The sequence below is a fragment of the Betta splendens genome, chromosome 9 (assembly GCF_900634795.4).
Source record: "Betta splendens chromosome 9, fBetSpl5.4, whole genome shotgun sequence".
Lineage (NCBI taxonomy): Eukaryota > Metazoa > Chordata > Actinopteri > Anabantiformes > Osphronemidae > Betta > Betta splendens.
In genome coordinates, this window is record NC_040889.2 from 3,329,257 (window position 1) to 3,349,164 (window position 19,908).

Below are 19,908 nucleotides of genomic sequence, written 5' to 3' on the forward strand. Positions count from 1 at the left end.
GAGGTTCATTATGTATGTAATGATCAGAACCAGGGATCAGGACAGACACCGTAGAAAAGGTCGTCCACCAGCCCTGTCCATGATGTGACTGCATGAAGACAGATCTAAAAGAGGATGTTAACTCCTGTTGCAGATGGGCTCCTCTCAGACACTGTACCAGCAGCAGGACACTGAACTGTGTCAGGACCGTGTGCTGCAGGACGAGGCTGATGCTGGTGCCTGCATACTGATGGAAACAGGACGGTACATGCACTAATCACCTGGAGCCACTGGTTTGGTTCCTGTACGCTTTATGTCACGACTGTGGTTAAACTGAGCTGCTGGTCTCATGTGATGCTGCTTCCAGTGACTCACTGACAGCAGGATGCTTCATGCTTTTGTGTGTGTGTGTGTGTGTGTGTGTGTGTGTGTGTGGGGGGGGGGGGGGGGGGGGGGGGGGGGGGGGGGTATGGGCAGAGTGTAATTAGACTGTGACTAATGATGCTGTAGGTTCATTAACAGAGACATGCATTCATTGATTTCCCTCAGGTCTCATAGTAACACAGTAACTTCAGCGTCTGTGCATCTTGGTAGCCGTTCGTTCAATAACTGTTCCGTGTTTAGTGATTTAGTTCCTTCCTGGAGTTTCAGTTCCTCTTAACGGTGGCTTTGATCTTTAGTTTTTTTGCCCTTGCAGTGATTTTTAGTTTCTGCAGACCTTGTGTCATGTCTTTTGGTCTTTATACCGACAGCTACAGAGGTTAAAGGTCGACACGCCTGTGCTAGTCATCAAATATTAAACAACTGAGCAAATCTCAGATGCCAAGATGCAACATCTACATAGACAGAGCTGCAGAGACGCAGAGGGCACTGTGCACAGGCAGCTGTTGTCATGGTTACCCATCTCCACACAAGCACAACTAGGACGATGCACACACCGAAGCCAAACGAAGGCAAGAGGCAGAGATGGAGATGTCCAGATCGTCCATCAAACGTACACACACACACATCTGAGCGTACGTAGCTCTGGCTGACTTAAATAAGTGATAAGAGCCTTGAGACATGACAGCAGCATGCTGCTGTCAAGACCAATGCACAAGTGGAGGTGGGGACAGCTCGAGTTCATGACTGAGGCAGCAAGGAGGCTGGAGAGAAGATCCCGTTAGTCACAGCTTCAAAGCGCATCCAGTGAATCCAAGGAAACAACAGCAGCCTCTCTGCCCTCATCAACAGGCAGGTCTGGACAAATATTACAGGTGTCAGCTGTAGTTGGCTCCACTCAACAGTAACAAGACGAGCATGAGACGAGACAGCTCCAATACAAAGGCAGTGCTGCGACCTTGGCTCCTCCAGAGGAGTCGAGGAGTGGAATCGCTCCAGATTTAGATTCACGTGACGCTATAAACAGCAGGACACGAGCAGCATTCACAATGAAGAGTGGGGAGGTTGAACACACAACAACTTCTTTTTTTTTGAGCCCATGAGCTTTGTGACAAACAATCTTACACCCACTCAGCATCCCAGCAGCCTTTCAGCCACTCTAACCAGTCTTGGTTGCCCTGCTGCAGGTACTGAAAAGAAACTTCCTGTTGTGTTCTCACCAATGGCTACTTGAGATTCCAGTCCTGGTCGCTGGTTCCTGCCCACACCTTCTTATTGGGAGCTGGGTTCTCCCTGGTTCTGACCTTTGAACTCTCTACAGCTTAGCGTTGATCAGGTCCTATTGCTGCTGAAGGCAGGAGGGGACGAGCTTAACACTCATGACAAAGAGCTAATGTATTCCAATAAATGTTTAGTGTTTTTCCAGCTGAAGCCAAACATTATTTAACTGTCAGTGATGATGTACTGTGAACAAGACAAGCGCATTAACTGAACAAGGCTCATAAGAACGTAATGAATGTGTGAGGATGAGTCAAAGGTCCTGGAGGACACTTACTGGCCTCTTTGTGGAGCTGTGGAGCTTTGTCCCCCTCTACTGGTCACACGATAACACGACACCTCCCTCAGTCACAAGGGAAACATGCTCCCAGCCCTGACCCAAGGTCTGACACCAACTGATGGGGCCATTTGTTAGCTGTAGAATCCCAATAAAACCCTCTTATGTTCAAACTATTATTGAAATAGCTTCATGAGCACTAAAAGGCAGGCTCTGAGGGTAAACCCAGACACGCTCACTGTGCACTTACTGACTTGTAATGAAGCCTTAGCCTGTGTGTGGAATCATCTCATCCATTCCCATACTAAGCTGTAATCAATGCCTGTGATGTTAAGGTAAAATAAATGTGGGACCATCCAGAACGATGAAGCTGATTTGTGATGGAGGGGTCTCTGATGACAAGACCTTTGAATCATTCCAGGAACAGCAGATGTCTAGAAGGTAGGATCCAGGACATGAGGCTGAGACCTCTCATCTGTCACACATAAACCCTGTGACTGTGCTTCATGCCATCAGTGGTTCTCATTGTTTTACTATCACTATGATCATGTGTCACATTCCTAGGAGGAAGGTGGAGAGTATGAGTGTCAGGGGGTTCCTGCCTGGTGACATTAAACCTCTGCAGAATAGGAAACACAGGAAATGGAGGGAAACATGAGCTTTGTGGCAAACAGACGATGACAGACAATGTTTCCACTGCAGTTCATAACAAAGAAGCACAGTGAACACTGACTCTAGAGCTGATTTAACGGGCGGATGGCGGTTGGATGAGTCACATGACATGACGTTGGCAGAACAGGAGATGTTCCTTCACATGCTCACAAACTAGCTGGCCCCTCGACACCATGTTCATACTAAAACAGGCATCTTCACATTCACAACAACTGCTTTTACCTCAGTTCACAATGAAAACAAGCTTCATCAAAGATTTACTATTGAGCAGAGTTTGGAGAGTGCTCACTCTGCTGCCGACCACTTTCACACCCCACTCAATGGACCTCTCACTTACTTACTTTACAATCAATACCTGAGCTGATTTTATCACAAACGCTACTTATGAACTCATTTCTCAAAGTATTAATTTTCCTTCCTTTGGACTGAAAGGCCTAACACCCCGATTAGCATGAGGAGAAGGATAAGAATGAGAAGAGGAGGGGGAGAAAAGGTTTTTGTAGTGGAAGCCGTGAACGTGAAGCTTCCAGTTTACCACAAGCTGTAGCATAAATTACAGCGGCTGGATCACATGTCACTGACATGGTGGAAAAAGCTTGACTCCAACTGTGTGGAAAATGCCTTTTAACCCAGCTATTGAGGTTTGGAGGCTTCTCTGGTTCTGTGATGTCTGATAGCGTCAAAACATGGCCTCCTTCACCAACAGACACACATCCAGCAGCTGATGAATGCTGAGCCATGCTGGTCCAACCAAACATCACATAAACATTTCAGCTGATATTACTGATCTACTGATGGACATGTATGGTCAGTAGAGTATTTGAGTGTGAACAGTATCAAACACTCAACATCATGCTCATGATGATGTCATGTTCATTGCATGACCCACGTTCCAGTCAATCCCAAGAAGAAATCAGTGAAAATAGAGAAATGACAGAGACCGGCTCTGTCATTTCTCTGTTTTCACTGATTTGCTGTCTGCTGTGTGGCTCTGATCCAAACAAACACTCATTTATTGGAAGTACAGTGAATGGGTGAGGCTCCCTGAGGGCAGAGCAGCTCCAGCTTTCCCACATCCATCAGCTGATCCTTTGCACCTTCACCCAAACAAGCAACCACAAGAAGTAACACGTTCTAAATCAGGCGATTCCTCCTCAGTACAAAGGTATCAAAGGATACAGTGTCTTATTGACTGGGGTAAGGGTCAAAGGTCAAGACGACTAAGACCTTGAACCAATAAAATCCATCACCCTGAATGTGATATGACATGGTGAGGAGGGTTACTATGACACCTGGCACTGGAATCACAGATGAACTGCTTAGATGGAGATCAGATTGAATGTAAGTTCTCCTTTGTGTCTAGAGGGCAGATATGAGTTGTTTACCTAATGTTTACACCCAGCACATCATAGTGAGCGACAGTAAAGCTGCTAGCTATGGTTGGTAGACACAAACACACCTGTGGAGGTTCATTTTGATTCACAGGTGACATGACCCCCTCAGAAGCTTCCAATGTCTCCAGGCTAGCAAGCAACAAGCACAGTCTGTAGACTGTGACAGAGTCTCTCATTCAGCAGACTGACCACGTGGACCCTGCACATCGTACAGGGATGACATCATCCTGTCCTGGACCACGGTCTGAACCCTGGACAGGGGCTGCTTCAAGTACCTCCATCCTGCTGACCTTTGCGGGAGCTGGCCTCCAGTGAGATCTTTTGTGCTCTGGAGCAGCTTGCTCGGCACGCAACAGGGTCTCAGTACCACAGCCGACCAACCAATAAGAACAGCCATAATGAACGACAACATCGCTGATGTACGCACACGGATTAACAAAAATAACTGACAAACAGCGACTGACTCGGTGGCCTCATCCATTCATCTGTCCAGTAACTTAACGCTGGGTTGTGCACCCGTGGACGCTCTTCATTGCAGCCTTACAGCAGGTGGCCGCCCTTCCTCTGTCCAGAGCCTCCCTCTCCACCAAGCACTGGTCACGCTTTAAGCTCAGCGCAGGGAGGATGAAAATTCAGCTCCTCACATCAAAGCAGCAGCTCATGTCCGGTGGCGCCAGGTTTCATCACATCTGCTTTGAAGACGCTATATCCTGAGTCGGACGGACGGTCAACGCGCTTCACTTCATATTCATGGAAGGAGCGCACTAAATGAATCTTACTGCATATCGACAGGACAAAGAATCTCAGAGTGAGCAAGGAGAATCCTGCTGCAAGACAGTAAATTGTGCTCCAATGGCCAGGCGGCAGAATGACAAGAGAGAAAACCAGGCGGTGTGTGTGAAGTCAAGCAGCTCAATGCGAGGAACGTGTCCAGGACGCTGCGTGGTGCAGGTGACTGTGTAAAGCGGAACGGAGCAGCGAGCGAGGTGCCAGCTCCCTGCTACAGGGTCTGACACACACATGCACCGATTGAGACGCCACCAGATGGACACAGTTGGATCAAACAATTAATAAGCCCCACTATGGTCCAGTAACCATGAGAGCTGGCCCCAGTCCATCTCAGGAGGCCCAGCCTCTTACGATCATTAGGGTAATAAGCACGCTGCCTCGTAGCAGGTCCCTCTGTGTCTGCAGCCATCAGCTCCCCTCTGCAGAAGGCCTTTACAGACATAAAGGCATCACACCCATCTCACCAGCTCACAGAGGCTCTACAGCACAGGCCCCAGCTGCAGCCTGTGGCGGATACATCAATGCACGAAGGAGCCTCGAATGCTTAATGAGACACGCTGATGCATTCAGTGCCCTTCAGTGGTTCTCCTAGAACATCCCACAGAAGGAGAAGCTTCACGCATTTGACAAGCAGTTCAATATTTCAGCGCAGATGAAGGGAAGAGATTCCCTCTTTGTAGCGGTGAAAGGCTTTGGAGTCTGGAGGCTGAATCACTCATTCCTCTGCTGTGGCACAGCAGCAGCAGAGCAGGCTCTCCTCAGTCAGGTGATGGCTGCTGGTCCAATCAGGACAGGAGCTAACATGCTTTATTCATTGTAGATAAAAACAAACAGCCAGACCACAGATATACCAGCTCCTCTACAAAAGGCTGGACATACGTGATGCACCTGAACGTCTCCTCTGTGCTTAAACGTGTTAGCCTCTTCACTGGTGCTTTGTCCTTCCACTATGTAAACAAGCACAGTCACTAGAGACGGACGCTAACAAGGCCACTTCAGCTCCACCAGCGATGGAAGGACTGCACGGACCCTCTCAGTGCTGATCAACTGTGTGAGCCTCCCACACACACGGTGCACACACTAAGTGGAACGCAGCCTGCTACTACAGACAACACTGCCTCTATGTGAGCACACATGACGAGCTGTTAAATCTTCATGCACCTTCGTTAGAATGGAAGAGAGACACTGGGGAACCACACACTCTCTGTATGTGTGGCTCAACTGGTGGCTCTGCTGACAAATGTGTGGCTCAGCCGCTAGCAGAGGTTTCAATTAAAGTGTTGGCCTACTCTGCTCTCTCTCTCTCTCTCTCTCTCTGTCAAGTAGCACCTTCCAGACCTGTCAGCATTTCCAGCCTCACGTTTGCACCACATCAGCTCCTCCTGCTCATCACACCCCAGCACCTGCTGGTCAGCGTGCAGGAAGGTCGGTGCAGGTGGGAGTCCTGGGAAAACGCTTCCATCAGCGCTGGCTGTGGCTGTTTGCATTCCCATGGTATTGTATTATAGTGATGCGTTCAAGGCCACAGCAACACAGTGGAGGTTACACATTTAGTCAGAAAAGGCAAGAAGCTGCCCATATATGGAGCCAAACTGGGGCCCATCCAAACCGATCTACGCTCACGATGCCTTCAGGGGCTGTGGGAACCGGGGTAATTATGATTCTCAGATTGTTAACTATCTACTTATGTGGTTGTTGTGAATAAAAGAGGCATCAAAGACAAATTTATTCTACAAGCTCAGTGTTTAAATCATGTTTCTCTAAAAATACAGCTGAAATAAAATACAGGAAAGCCAATACTACTCCAGCACATAACACTGAGGTCAATGAATGACATTTCCTACTCCTAAAGGTTTCTGAACGCAACATCAAATGTGTGTGAACAAGTCGAGGACAGATTTGTAACTACAAAGAATGGGATAGATTTATAATTCATGAGCGTGTGAATACAATAAACATAGAAGAGAAGAGTTTCAGCTTTCAGTAATAAATTTATTGAGTTTCCATCCACTCTGCCGCTCAACGCTTTTACAGGAGCAGAGCAGTAAATCTCATTTGGTGTCTTCCTCATCTGACACCATTCACCTTTAGTCTTCTTTCTGATCTAGCTTCCTTTGTCTATCCTCACCCCCACACTCCTCCTGCATTGCTGACTGGCTCCTCTCGAGCTCCAAAAGACAAACACAAGCAGGTCAGTGAGGGCGGAGACGCCAGTTCTCCTGTTACATGTCTGACCAGCAGCAGACCCAGAGGATCAGCATGTGAGCGAGCATGAGGACACTCGGGGTCACGTGGAGCGCTGGTGGAGCAGACGACTGGCTGCTGATGAAGTCATATGTGTGAGGTCAGCGTCCTCACCTCGGAGCTCAGGGAGCAGCCAGCTGGTGTTCAGCTTGTCCTCAGGCACACTCAGAACCACACAGCACAGGTTGGGACCAGGCTTTAGAACCTACAGCAGGAGAAGGCTGCGCTGTGTGGATGTGACTCAGAGGCTTCTGGTCCAGTCTGTCTCAGTTAGAACGCTGGTCTGACTGCAATGCGTAATAACAAGATGTAGCCAGGTTTTACTGGAAGCTTCAATCATTCCATGGCCTCATGATGTGATACTAATAAGCACTTTACTAACTCCTCTGAGTCCAGAGAAGCCTGACCATGCAGCACTGGAGCTGCTTTCCACACATTCCTGCACATCGGCATCAGATAGGTTATTTAATGTATTACAAATGATGGTGGCTGCAACGATCAAATGTGTGCAAAGACAACTGGGCACAGAAGGTGCCACCACACGACAAAGGGTGGTGAACATCCTTAACAGAGGAAAAGATGAGAGAAACCCACAGGGATAAAGGATGGGCCTAGTGCTGCAGCTGCTCAGATGTCCAACAGTCAACCACTGGGGCTGATTTAAGAACAGCTCCGATCACAGCAGGGTGCCGTGACAGGAAACTGATCCCTGCCTGAACCGTTGCTGAGCTGCAACCTGGAGCTCAAAGCAGGACCCAGAGTAAGCCTAGAGCAGATCGGTGCCCTGGGCCGTGGGCAGCCAATCCTGGGAACCACCCATGGGTGTACACACCGTATTTACATGACTGGGACTGTTGGTTGTTAAATGTGGAATGTTGCTGAATGTCAGTGGGCAACAAGCTTCTCTCCAATAGTTACAGAGGTTCTGCTTGTTGTCTAGGATGGGTTACCTTTAAGAAGCTATGTGTGGTCCACACTCCCTGGACCCACACAACCACCAAACACCTCTCAGTTGGTTCAGTTCTAGGTGGACGTCATGGACTCATTTGGTCACGGACCACAACCACGTTACCAGATGTTAAGATCTATGGCTGTGGACCAGATGCTTTGCAGGGAAACAAAGCCACAAGCTACTAGCCTAAAGCTGTGATAAGCAGCATCATGGCAGCGGAGGCAAGGCCTGAAAAACCTGATCAACACGTAGCAGAGGCCACAAAGAGGGAGGGAATACAGCTTCACACTGCACAGCTGGATCCCACCAACCGGCAAAAACTGAAGTGAACCCAAATCGATTAGGAACAGAAAGGAGGCTCACGTCTTTTCACATGTAATCATCCTAGAGCAAATCCTAAACAAGCACACAACAACCCCAACACGGCCACACCTTCACACTGTGCTGAGTGGGAGGACAGGGCCTCAGTGGCGCCAACAAATCTGACTGATCAGCTAAACGTTAAGGTGAGAGACAGAAAACAAGCAGGAGAGTTAGAAGGACCAAGCAGATTCACAGCGATGACACAAGGAAGGAAAAAGGCAGGAGGAGAGATGAGCTGTCAAACAACACTTAGCTTTGGTTCTACAACGCATAGACCACACCTGCAGCACACTGAAGCCTCTGTTTCCTGCTGTAAACAAACCAGTGTAACAGTGTTTACAGCTGGGACCAACTGTAATCTAGCATCCGGTTCTCATGAACACATCCATGTTTGAGTTACTCGTTAATGGTCACATGTTAAATCCAGCTGAGGGTTATGGGAGACGACAAAAAACATTTGATGTGGAGCAGCGAAGGGTTGAGCAGCTTGATCAGGATGTGTTCTGTTCCTCAGGTGAGATTTATGGGTTTTCAGAACCGTGAATCCAGACCGATACTGCTTCATCTGATGAGGACTCATGGACTCGCCTGCCTTTCCCATGCTTTCACAGCCTTTTTCTGCACACACTGTAAGAGCGGAGGCCGCCCAAGGCTGCAGACAGCATCCAGCTTCTGTTCCACATGAACCAGTCAGTGATTAGAGTGAGTCTCTTAAACAGTAATGAGGAATGAGAAAGCTGGAGCCGGAACTAGCATGTTTGTTTACAACTGACATTAGCTGCAGCTAATTGCTAATTCGTGCAGAGAGACACCAGAGCCCAGTCAGCCAGTGATAAACAGCACCTAATGATGACAACATGTGACGCACGCACGCACACACAGACACAGATTGCAGTCTTTTCCGTAGTATTACACTGCACAGCTACTCACCCAAGGGTGAAGTAGAATCATCTGTGAACAAAACTATCTTAGACCAGATGATGATAAAGACCGTACCAACCCAAACACATAATATTCATAGTACACATAGATACAGCACGTTTCAATGGAGGTGATAAGCTTTAGTCTCATGAGGCGTATTGTGAACATTGTTAGCTGCAGATTTTCTCCCTCAGCCTGACGGATGTCCATCATGATGATGTAACGTGAACCGCATGCCATCAGTTATGACTGGCATCACTAGAGAGAAGCCGTAAATCCTGACTCCACCTACTGTTTCAGCCTACGGTTAGCCTGTTACTGGCTCAGTGGCTACATGTTTAAATAACTAAACTACCTCTGATGTCTGAGGCTGACAGATGTGTCCTTAACGTCTTTCTAGTGAGAGAACAACGCCCACTGTGCAGGGAGATGTCTTTGATGGCCAAGCCTCCATCCCACACTGGGGATATTTATTAGTTTACATAGTGCTGAACATTCAGACAAATCTGCATCGCTGTGACAACCCTTCCTCCAGCGTTGCCATAGCAACACTCGCACACATTAAGGCAGACACTTAACATCCTCTCTTGACTTGCAGCGGAGGAAGAGGCAGTGCAATCAACCAGCATTCAGAGTCGAAAGGCTCCTTCCTGTAATTATCCTCCTGAAGCCGAGCCACGTGTCTAATGTGAGTGTTTACAGGATGGATGTGAGAGCCCATCAACACAAAGCCACTGTACACAGACACAGACACACACACACACACACACCTACGGGCAGCAGTGTGCCTGAGGCTATGGCGCTCAGCCTGTCAGCCCAACCTAAACATACTCCTACCCATAAGTCAGTGAGTGTGTGTCCTCAGCAGGCTGCTGACTCTCAAGGGATGCTGATGAGACGTGGAAGCAGATGAGCTGCTCCTGTGTTTGTGGTAAACACACACAGGCACACACACACGCACATGCACACACACACACACATGCATGCACAAACAAACAACTGAGCTGTTGTTTGCACGGGAATAATTGATTATTAACTTGATTTACTGAGTTTGGCAAATGTTGTTCGACTGAAAGTTCTGCTGCAGTTGCTGTGATTCAACACGATACAGCAGGAAAGGAGAATGAGGAGGAGACAAGGCTAAAGGCTACACACTGTTTAAGCTCAGCCGACCTGTAACAGCTGGTGTTTGCTACCGCTTGGTTCAGCAGTGGCTCGGTGGGACCTACGCTACACTCAGCATCAGTAAACAAGGTGAAAACAGGGAAGTGTTTCATACTGTAACAATTGGAGATGAGAGACAGTCGTCTAACGTCACTGGGTCACACTCACATCCTGTTGGCCTACATACCCTGAAAAGACATGAAAAAGACACCACTTCGGAGAATTATGTCACTTTGCTCCTGTGAGATTCTAGGACACAAAACACGGTTCTCAGCTCAGCAAACCACTGGTTTAGTCATGAGAGTGTTTTAAACGGGAACAGTCACTTTAACATTTAACCACAGCTACTGCTTCACATCGACTCAATGTGTGTGTGTGTGTGTTTATAGTCCTGTCCCCTTGAAGGGCCCGCTGGAACTGACCTACGACCTATGACCCTCTTTGACCTGCGTTAAGCTGTGACCATGAACCCTGGCTGCCTTGTCAGTGTAGTGAGCTTCCACAAAGCATTTTAACTGTCTGCTGTCTCTGTATGACCCAGGATGCTACGGCAAGGTGCCATCCCTGTAAGGTAAGAAGGGGGCCACAGGACCATTTGCATCTTTAAAGGATGTGGGATAGACAAATGAAAGAGAGAAAAGTCTCACTGTTCAGTCGCTGCTGCACCAACAGGACAAGGTTCACAGCATCAAATAGGACTTTACCAATACATTTATCACTCACACAGTGAAGAGGTTGAGTCCTGTGCAGCTTATAACTAACTTCCCCATGTTACTAGTCACACACGATGGGCCTGAAGCAAACAGTTTGTGTCAGTATGAACCAGGGAGGAGAATGGATCCACCAGATGAACCACATCAGCTTTAAGCCAAGAGCAGCTAATGATCAGCTTCCAGTAGATACATGCTGCAGGATGCTTCAGAGGCTTCATGGGCTTTACTCACCCAATGTGCTGGAAGTGACCACATGAAACTGAAGCCTAATTCATCTGCAGAACACAAGACTGGGAAGCTGTTCCGCTGGTCCAGTCTACAGCTCGTCAGGCAAATTGTCAAAGGTCTGCTCCAGATCACACATACATAATTTAACGCTATATAACGAGCTCACACGTGAATGTACAGTAATGCTTCTACTGCAGGCTGTGGCACAGAACACAGATCCTGAGCCGCTCAGTCAAGCACCTGCAGGAAGGACTGGCCACGCTCTGCTAAGTGGGAAAACACAGGTACGCCCTGAGTCTGGACCTGATCCTGGGCCTGCAGGCCCATAAAAGGAGTAAACCTCAGACTACAGACAGCAGTTCTGAGCAGCTGATCGGAACCCGTTCTCTGTCTGTCAGGCAGCAGCCTCGATGACTTTCTACAGGCAAACGTTACAGAAGTAGCCAGTGGCTGCTTGCAGGTTCATGCAGGATAAACACTGCTGCAGCTGCACGTTCTGATGAAAGTGGAGCCCCAGCATCATCTAAAAGTCAAAATACAGCATCATGTTTTCACTTGTCATCACGTCATTCAATTAAAGTTGGAATTGGCCTGGATGAATATCCCATGTTCTGATGCGTGTTCATTAAGGCTCAAGACACATGTGGCCATGTCTTCATCCTGTCTGTGTTTAGTCTCAAAACATCAGACGTACAGTTGATGTTCAGTTAGAACCAGACAGAATTGCTGTGTAGTGGGAGGAAGACTCCTATGACTCGTCATCATCATACAGTAAGTGAAAGCATCGTACTAGAACAGGTCAGAACCAACAGGCTGGTAAAACTGTTGACATTCCTTCACACTGAGGTCTGACCTTCAACCCATGGTGTCTGGACACTTCTTTTCTTGTCCTCTGGACGCTGGGGTTTGGTCCAGTAAGGTTCATATCCTGATGTTTAGTTATGTTAACTCCTGCATGTTCAGGTAAAACTTTGAGGCTTCAGTCGCAGCCTGATGCAGACGCCAGGCACAGTCCACGGTCCAGTACATCAGAATCAGCCGTAGCTGCATGTCTGTACGTCTTAGCACCATGTACTGTATGTGTAAACCAGCTGTTAGTTTCATCGTATTATCAAATATGAATACTGGCAGAATGAGGAAACCTGCTGCTCTACCGTCACAGGACGCCTGAAGCAGAACCACTGTGATTGTGCGTTTACCTTTAGGCCGTTCTGACCCAGGATGAAGCTGTCACCAACAACACAAGCTCTGTTTAAACAGAGACCTGCGTCAGCAGGGACAGACACACTGAGGAATTCAGACTCAAGGAGGAATGCCGCTCTGCTGCTTCCTACAAATACTCATGCCTTATGGATCTCTGCAGCTGATTACAGAATAAAAAGACATGATACTGTGGTCACACTCAAAAACAAGGGTTTGACCCACCTCTCGCTTGATTGACAGCAGGGATGGGGAAGTTTCAGATAGTTGAGGGATCTGTACCTGCCACGCTGTCTTGTTTTTTCCAAGAATGCTTTGTAGAGAGATCCATCCTCTTTAACATAGTCAGTTGGTTAAGCCCAGTTTGTTCATGTGACGTCTTTAAGGGACATTAAACCTTTGTCATTCTGATCTCTTCAAACCTGACTCCTGATCTCTAGTTACAGTGAATTCCAGACTTCTTTGTGCTACTGGATGGTTAAAGATGTCACTCTGGATCGAGACTGACATTTACCTCAAAGGCCGGTTAAGGACGGTTTTAGAGAGAAGACAAACATGGAATAAAATTTTTCTTCCTTTCGGCTCCTGTTGGCGTGTACATGTTCAGGCTAAGTGCTGGATGATGGATCCAGCGGGTCACACATCAGGTCAGAGGTCCTTCACCCAATGCCTCAGCCATCATGTTGCTGTTCTACCTCATGCATCAGAACCTGACATGCCAGCGCAGGACACATGACTGGTAGGTGACTGCTCTGCCTGTTGGACTCGAGGTAGAGCTGGTTCACGCTTACACCAAGAAGGACAAGGCTTCAGTGAACACAAACTATGCAACCTTAGTATAAGCTTCCAGTAACAGAGTCAAATGAGGATTGTTTTGCCGACTGATACTTCTGTCTCCATGTCAGAGGCGGTGACGCAGGTTTCACAGGAGGCCAGGTGTGTCGTGGTTCACCTTCTGCCCATGAGGCCACTCTTCTTTACAAACAGCCCTAATCATAGTTTTGCTCCACTTGTCCCCCAGGCAGGAAGCGCCAGTGAGAGAGAAGCAGAAACGAGCTAATTAGCAGCCTCATCATGGCCGCCCGCTGACAGCCTGCGTTCACTCCTCTCTGCGCCCCAGCGAGCCCAACACAGACGTTTTCACTGGAACAGCTGGACACGTGTGGCATTTTACAAGCTGCTCTGCTTGTCATCGCTTAGGATTCTAGTCCAAACAAAGACATTCTGCCAGCTACTGGAGGAGATGAGTGGGTTTCCTGAAACAGGCTCCAAACCAGCCCACCTGCCAGTTAAAGCCCACCTGCCAGCCCACCTGCCAGTTAAAGCCCACCAGTTAAAGCCCACCTTAACCCTCTTAGGAGGAGGAGTCGCAGGAGTCGCCGCTAATCTTGCTCCATATTATTTTATAACTCATCTGACCCTGACAACGATGCAGCTGTAGGTGGAGGAGGTTTGTTCTCTGAGGACCATGTTCTGGGGTTTGTTGCTTCATGTAGATCTTAGCCTCCTGTTTCCTGACGTCTTTTCTACCTCCCGTGTGTTTTCCTAAGTGTCTGAATGTGTTTCCTGACTCTAGCAGCCCCTCATCTAGTAGCGTCCACATCAGTCTCTGGTCATGACATCAGCTATTCATCTGTTTACTTTGAACTGAGTACAGATAGTTTGCTCTATCTAATCTCTTTTATTGGTCATTCTATTCTGGTCCTGATATAATCGACATATAAGAGATATAATTTCTTTGTTGGGTAGCTCAGCAGCAGGTTTCTCTCTCTTTAGCTCAGCCTGTTTTTTGTCTTGTTTGACCTCACCTACAGAAAACCAATGTTTAATAGCTGTGTGTGTGAAAGTGTGTGCTGGGTGAAAGTTTTATCCAGTGTAACGACTGTGACACATCTGGACCCTGCCTCCCTCCAGGGTCCAGGTTACTAAATGCCTTTCACTACACATCTGAGAACCCATCAAGCTCGGTCCCACCTCCACCCATAGTCAGCACAACAACCACTCTCAGAGTCTTTGAATGGGACATTGTAGACTCTGCACATGTTCAGCCAGTAGCTGCTCAGCCGCACACGTGGGGACCCAGATGTTAGAGCGGAACACATCTGCAAGCCCTCACTGGATTGTAGCAGAAAAACCAAGTGTCCAATGTTATAGTGAGAACACATCAGCTCAGCTCATTCAGATTGGGGCTATAGTTGCAGGCTACACACACGCAGGCATCCTTGTACTTACATGGAAGTGAGGACCTTCATTGATATGATGACTTTCCTAGCCCCTTACCCTAACCCTAACCATCACAACTAAAGGCAGACGTCTAACCGTTGCTTCAAACCAAACCAACCTTCTAACCTTAGCCCTAAAAATCACATCTTAACCCTAAAACAGGCCTTTAAAAATCAACATCAACAACAACAAAATAAAAGTGCACACATAGACCCACACCATCCCCTGGGAGCATCCCGCCCACCCTGCTGTAGATTGTTACACAGATGTGACTCGACTTTCAAGCAACAGCTCAACTACAAACAAAGCCACAGTTTCTCCCCCAGCGTGCCTGGCCTGCTCACACAGACAACCATCACATAGAAGCAGCAGACAACCGGCCAGTGGAAGACATCACATCACAGCTGATGCACGGGGCAAGAGAGAGAAGGACCATTACTGGATGAGTCCACCAAGCAGCTCAACTATCTCCTGGAAGGCCTGTGTTTAACACTTGACCCAGTCAGACAGCTGGTTGCTCCACTGCCCGTCTTGGCATATAGGTTCAACTGGAATGCTGCCATATCGACGCCCACACATGTCGCTGGCTTCATTTAGACTTTTAGCACCACAGCAGCAGCTACTGTCCCTTGAATTCCTGACTCGATGGCAGCTAATGTGCTGCTGCCTGCTACGCAGAGTAAATCCTCAGCACCTTCGCTGCAAGTCTGGGAAGTGTCCATCAACTGTGTACTTCAGAGGAGATGCTTGGCAGAGATGAGCTTCAGCTGAGCCAAGATTGATTTTCTCCACTGTAAACAATGAAGCAGGATGATACACAAAGTGCAGCAGCAGTGTGTGTGCTAAGGCACGCAGTGAGCAGAGCACAGGCAGCTTTTCTTATTCAGAGGCTCAGAAGCACGTCTGCTGTCCTAGCCTCCACTTCTCTCCTCACAGACGCTCTGCCCTCTTCCAGTCCTCCCTCCATACTTTGATTCATCTCACAGAACTCAGGAGTGAGGGGAAACCAAGAAACCTCCAGAATCAACAGAATCTACGAACCTGTTTGTTTGCAAAGGACTGGCCACGCCCACACACAATGACCACGCCCACTTTGACCACACATTTTTACAGTCATACACCTTTACACAAGGATACTTCTCTCTAGGTTCATGGCTTGTTGGAGTCATCTTCTCCTGCCTGCCTGGTTCCGGTCTACATGACTATTTTCTGTGTTGATAAACTCCCCCTTGTTCACTCGTTGGCCTTTGTATCCTCGCCTGCTAGTTTGCTAATTCACAACAGAGTAAAAGAAAGCGCACTATAAAATGTGTTGGACTACTAATTATACGACACCACGAAGCACAAACTCTGCCTCCAATGAACCAAACGCTTTTCTCTGTGGTTTGTAACAGCGTGTGTTCTAGTCCGTCTCCATTTTAAGGGACTGCTCGTTAACGCGGAGCCAAACATTTCCCTTGTGGCTGAATAAGGGAACGTTTGTGTGACAACAGTCTGAGGAGGATGGAGATGCAGATCATGCATGTGAATGGAAGTGTTTCACTCACATAATAAATATCATGATCAGCTGCTCCTTGAAGACCACCCCCTGCTGAGATCATGAGGTTCACCATTAACCACTGATCCTGGTGCGGCATGAGCTGATGCACACGCTCATTGATGTGCACACATTAAATCACTGGGGATGACAAATGACTCCTTTATGTGCATGAGTAACTAATTAGAAAACATTAATTAACATGAATTTGCATTACAGATGAAATGGGTCAGGACGCATACGTTCCGATGGTCTCATTTACGGGGAGGGGCCAATCACAACATTTACAGCCGAGAGGAGGGAAGTCACAGATTAGCATTAGAGAGATAGGGAAATGTGATAGAAGAGGAAGGGCGTCGACCCCAATCTGTGGAGGAATCACATCATCTTCCTCTGCTCCCCCCTCGTTTCAACCTATCTGGAGGAACAATAAAACAAGCAACACTTCTCTAACTTCACTTTAATAAGACTTTAAGGTCTTAGAGGTCAAATGTAATTAAAACAGCAGAGTGAGAACAATTTGGCCCATCGTTAATCATGTGGACAGATTTATGACTGTCTTTTGAGTTGAATCCACAAAGGCTCACTGCTACTGGAACCTTCAGATGTCCTGGAGTTAGTTGTCTACTGGTAAAACATTGTGCTTAACCACTAACCTAGTTATATGTTGACTCCATGTAGCCACACATGAGTATCAGCCCCCATGCACCTTAAACATTGTGTGTGTGTGTGTGTGTGTGTGTGTGTGTGTGTGTGTGTGTGTGTGTGTGTGTGTGTGTGTGTGTGTGTGTGTGTGTGTGTGTGTGTTGGATGAATGAGCCCGTTTGATAATGTGCTTTCCATTTCTCCCAGAGGACAGTGAGGTTTCAGCTGAATCCACACACATGGATATTTGATGAATCTTCTATCGCAGGCTTTACAAACCTCCACCCACACACACACACACACACAGTCGAACAAACAGTGTAAATCCCGGTGACGGTTTGAGTCGAGTTCCATCCTCAGATCTTTGTTTTATTCTACAGAATGCGAATCAGCATCCTGGATGCAAACAATAAGCCAGCGCTGCTGCTGAGCGTAGGCTGAGCTGCTTCCTACATGAAGCCTGACACACACGCATGTTCAAGCTCTGACTTAGAGCCAGCTTCACACTGGTGAACACGGAAGACATGAGGACCGCACAGAGCTTTTTGCTTATTAACGCTGTGTTTGCTCAGTTCTGGGTACGAGTGTTCCACCTGCTAGCGGCGGATCTGTTTCCCTGTGGACTGCAACACAGGCAGACAGCTGAAAGTTAGCCCAGGGGCATCTAGTGGTAGGCTGTGAAGAGACGAGCCCCCTTTATGTGACGGAGGATGAGACACTAGTGTGTTATGGCACATTGTGCTATAAGGGGTGATGTGTTGGAATGTTGTCTTTGTATAGTGGGTTTGAAATTAATTGATGAAATTGATGACAGAAGGTTTTTTTTTTCATTTTAAGCCTCTTGGACCCTTTTTTAGATTTTTACCTTCTATATAACCCCTCACCAGAGATTCGAGAAGCCATAGTGCCTTCCTCGCTCTCTGGGGTCTCGGTGGGCCTGATAACGCTTCACTGTGCTTCAGAACCTACAGCTGTTACATTGTGTCACCGTATACATGAGGACCTTTAACAAGGACAAAGCTATTTATACCAGGACACAGAGAAGACTACCATCCATGTCTGAAGAGCATCCCTCCTTCACCACTGACTGTACACACGGATAAATATTTGCCCTTGCGAGCGGTTAGTTCTAAGCTGCAGCTGAAGCAGGTTGTCAAACCTGCCAATCACAGCATTTACCCATCAAACAGCCACACTCAGCTTCCTGGGCCACTGCAGGCAGCTTACCTTGCGTTTCCTACTCGGGTGGTGGGGGGGGGTGAAGCTTCATCCGGGGGAACACACACATTTATCTCCTGCTTTTAAATTTCTAATCATAAACCAAGCGTAATCCTCCCGTTGACTCCAGAGCAGCAGGCTCACCTCCAGAATCCTATTCATCTCAACCCTTTCTGTTCAGCACACGTCCCACAAAGTGGCACACAATGAAGAGGGATTGGTGGCTTTGAGCTGAGCTCTTCAAACCCAGATTGGGAACATTAGCGCGGTCAGAGAGGGCCAAGCGCTGCCAGTGAGGGAGTTTCATAAGCTGGCAGAGGCTCAGATTCCATGGTTAGCTCAGTAATAGATTACCTACTAGCCTGAGATGCAGAGGACACAGAACAGAGAGGACGCGGTGGACACGGGGGAATTGCTTGTTAGAACAGTCCACCACTACAGTAGTTTGGCTGGAAACTATGTAATACACTGCACAAGAAATAGTGAGACCACTGCAGAATTTTACAACTGCTACACATTTTCTCTAATGTCAGTTTTCCTGTTAACACTCTTACACGTGTCCTCTCGTTATTCTCCAAGTTTTGTCCTATATATTTGAGATTTCAATCTCAGTTTGCTTTACAGATTTTCTGATACCTTTGTCTGGAGAAGACTGGTTTGAGCTGCTACAGCCAGGAAGCGTGTGGGGATACGGTGAAACAGGAGCCAATCTCTGTCTGAGGGCGTCACTGCTCCCTTCATGATCACCACACAGCAACAGAACTGGAAAGTAGGCAGAAAAGTGAAAATTCCCTTCCAGTGTGTCCATCACCAGCATGGAGCCTCCAAATGTGGAGCAGAACAGCGCAGTGCAGCTACAACAAGCACCACTACACAGAAATATAGAAATAGGACAGGTGAACGTGTCCCACGGGGTGGCAGTGGTTTAGGAGGTACAGTAGAGCTGTGATCCACCAATCATAGAATCGCTGGTTCAATTCCTGGTCCATGTGGGGAACCCTATGTTGCCTCTGGTGTTTGAATGCCTGAGTGAATAAGTGAATGTGAATAAAGAGCTTTGCGTACTACTAGGTAAAAAAATGACCAACGTCAAATCTTTACAAATGGGAGTTAACGGGCCATAAACCTTAGTTCATATAATAAAAATAATTGTAGATCATTTAGATTACATTTCTGTAATGGCAATATGTGAAAAATCAGATAAAAGCCTTCATCACCACAATCATTAATAGAGTCAGAATCTGAACCACAGGTAAACGTTGAGCAGAGCCCTCTGATCAATGATCCAGTATCCATCACATGTCTCTGCTGTTACAGTTCATCCTAACGTTAACTTCCTCCATGCGTGACACAAAGGTAGGATGCTGCAGCACATTCACTTTCACTGATGCTGCACCTTTAGTCCCCAGACTGAATCCATCAAAGGATGCCTCCATGCTCTTCTGAAGGAGGAGGAGGAGCATGATTCTACATTCAGGACACACTTCTTACACCGGAGGATTCTGTGACATCCCACCTGTAGAGAGACCACTAGCTCCTTTGTTCAGAAACAGATGGGTCTGGACTGGGTCAAACCTATTGCAGCAGGTACTAGTTCTATTGGTGGAAAGACGTTCTCCTAAATAAGAACCGCAGTAGAATGAATGTTTAGCTAAAGCACTGGTCAAGTAGGAGGTCAGGTACATGTACATGTATTCCCTTCATTAATTAAAATCTTCAAGTAAAGGTCA

General features: G+C 47.5%; 1 protein-coding gene across 21 annotated transcripts in view; it reads right to left on the minus strand.

Moving 5' to 3' along the window:
* The window catches only part of LOC114861294 (pleckstrin homology domain-containing family A member 5-like), a 61,946-nt gene that overhangs the window by 34,656 nt on the left and 7,382 nt on the right, over nucleotides 1–19,908 (minus strand). The window contains exon 4 of one of the 21 annotated variants that reach the window (XM_029160348.3): nucleotides 465–7,301. The exons of 19 other annotated variants lie outside the window; for them this stretch is intronic. In XM_029160348.3, coding sequence (XP_029016181.1) covers nucleotides 7,256–7,301 — 46 coding nt within the window. In that variant the 3' untranslated portion in view covers nucleotides 465–7,255. One more of the 21 variants, XM_055511350.1, reaches the window with a different exon arrangement.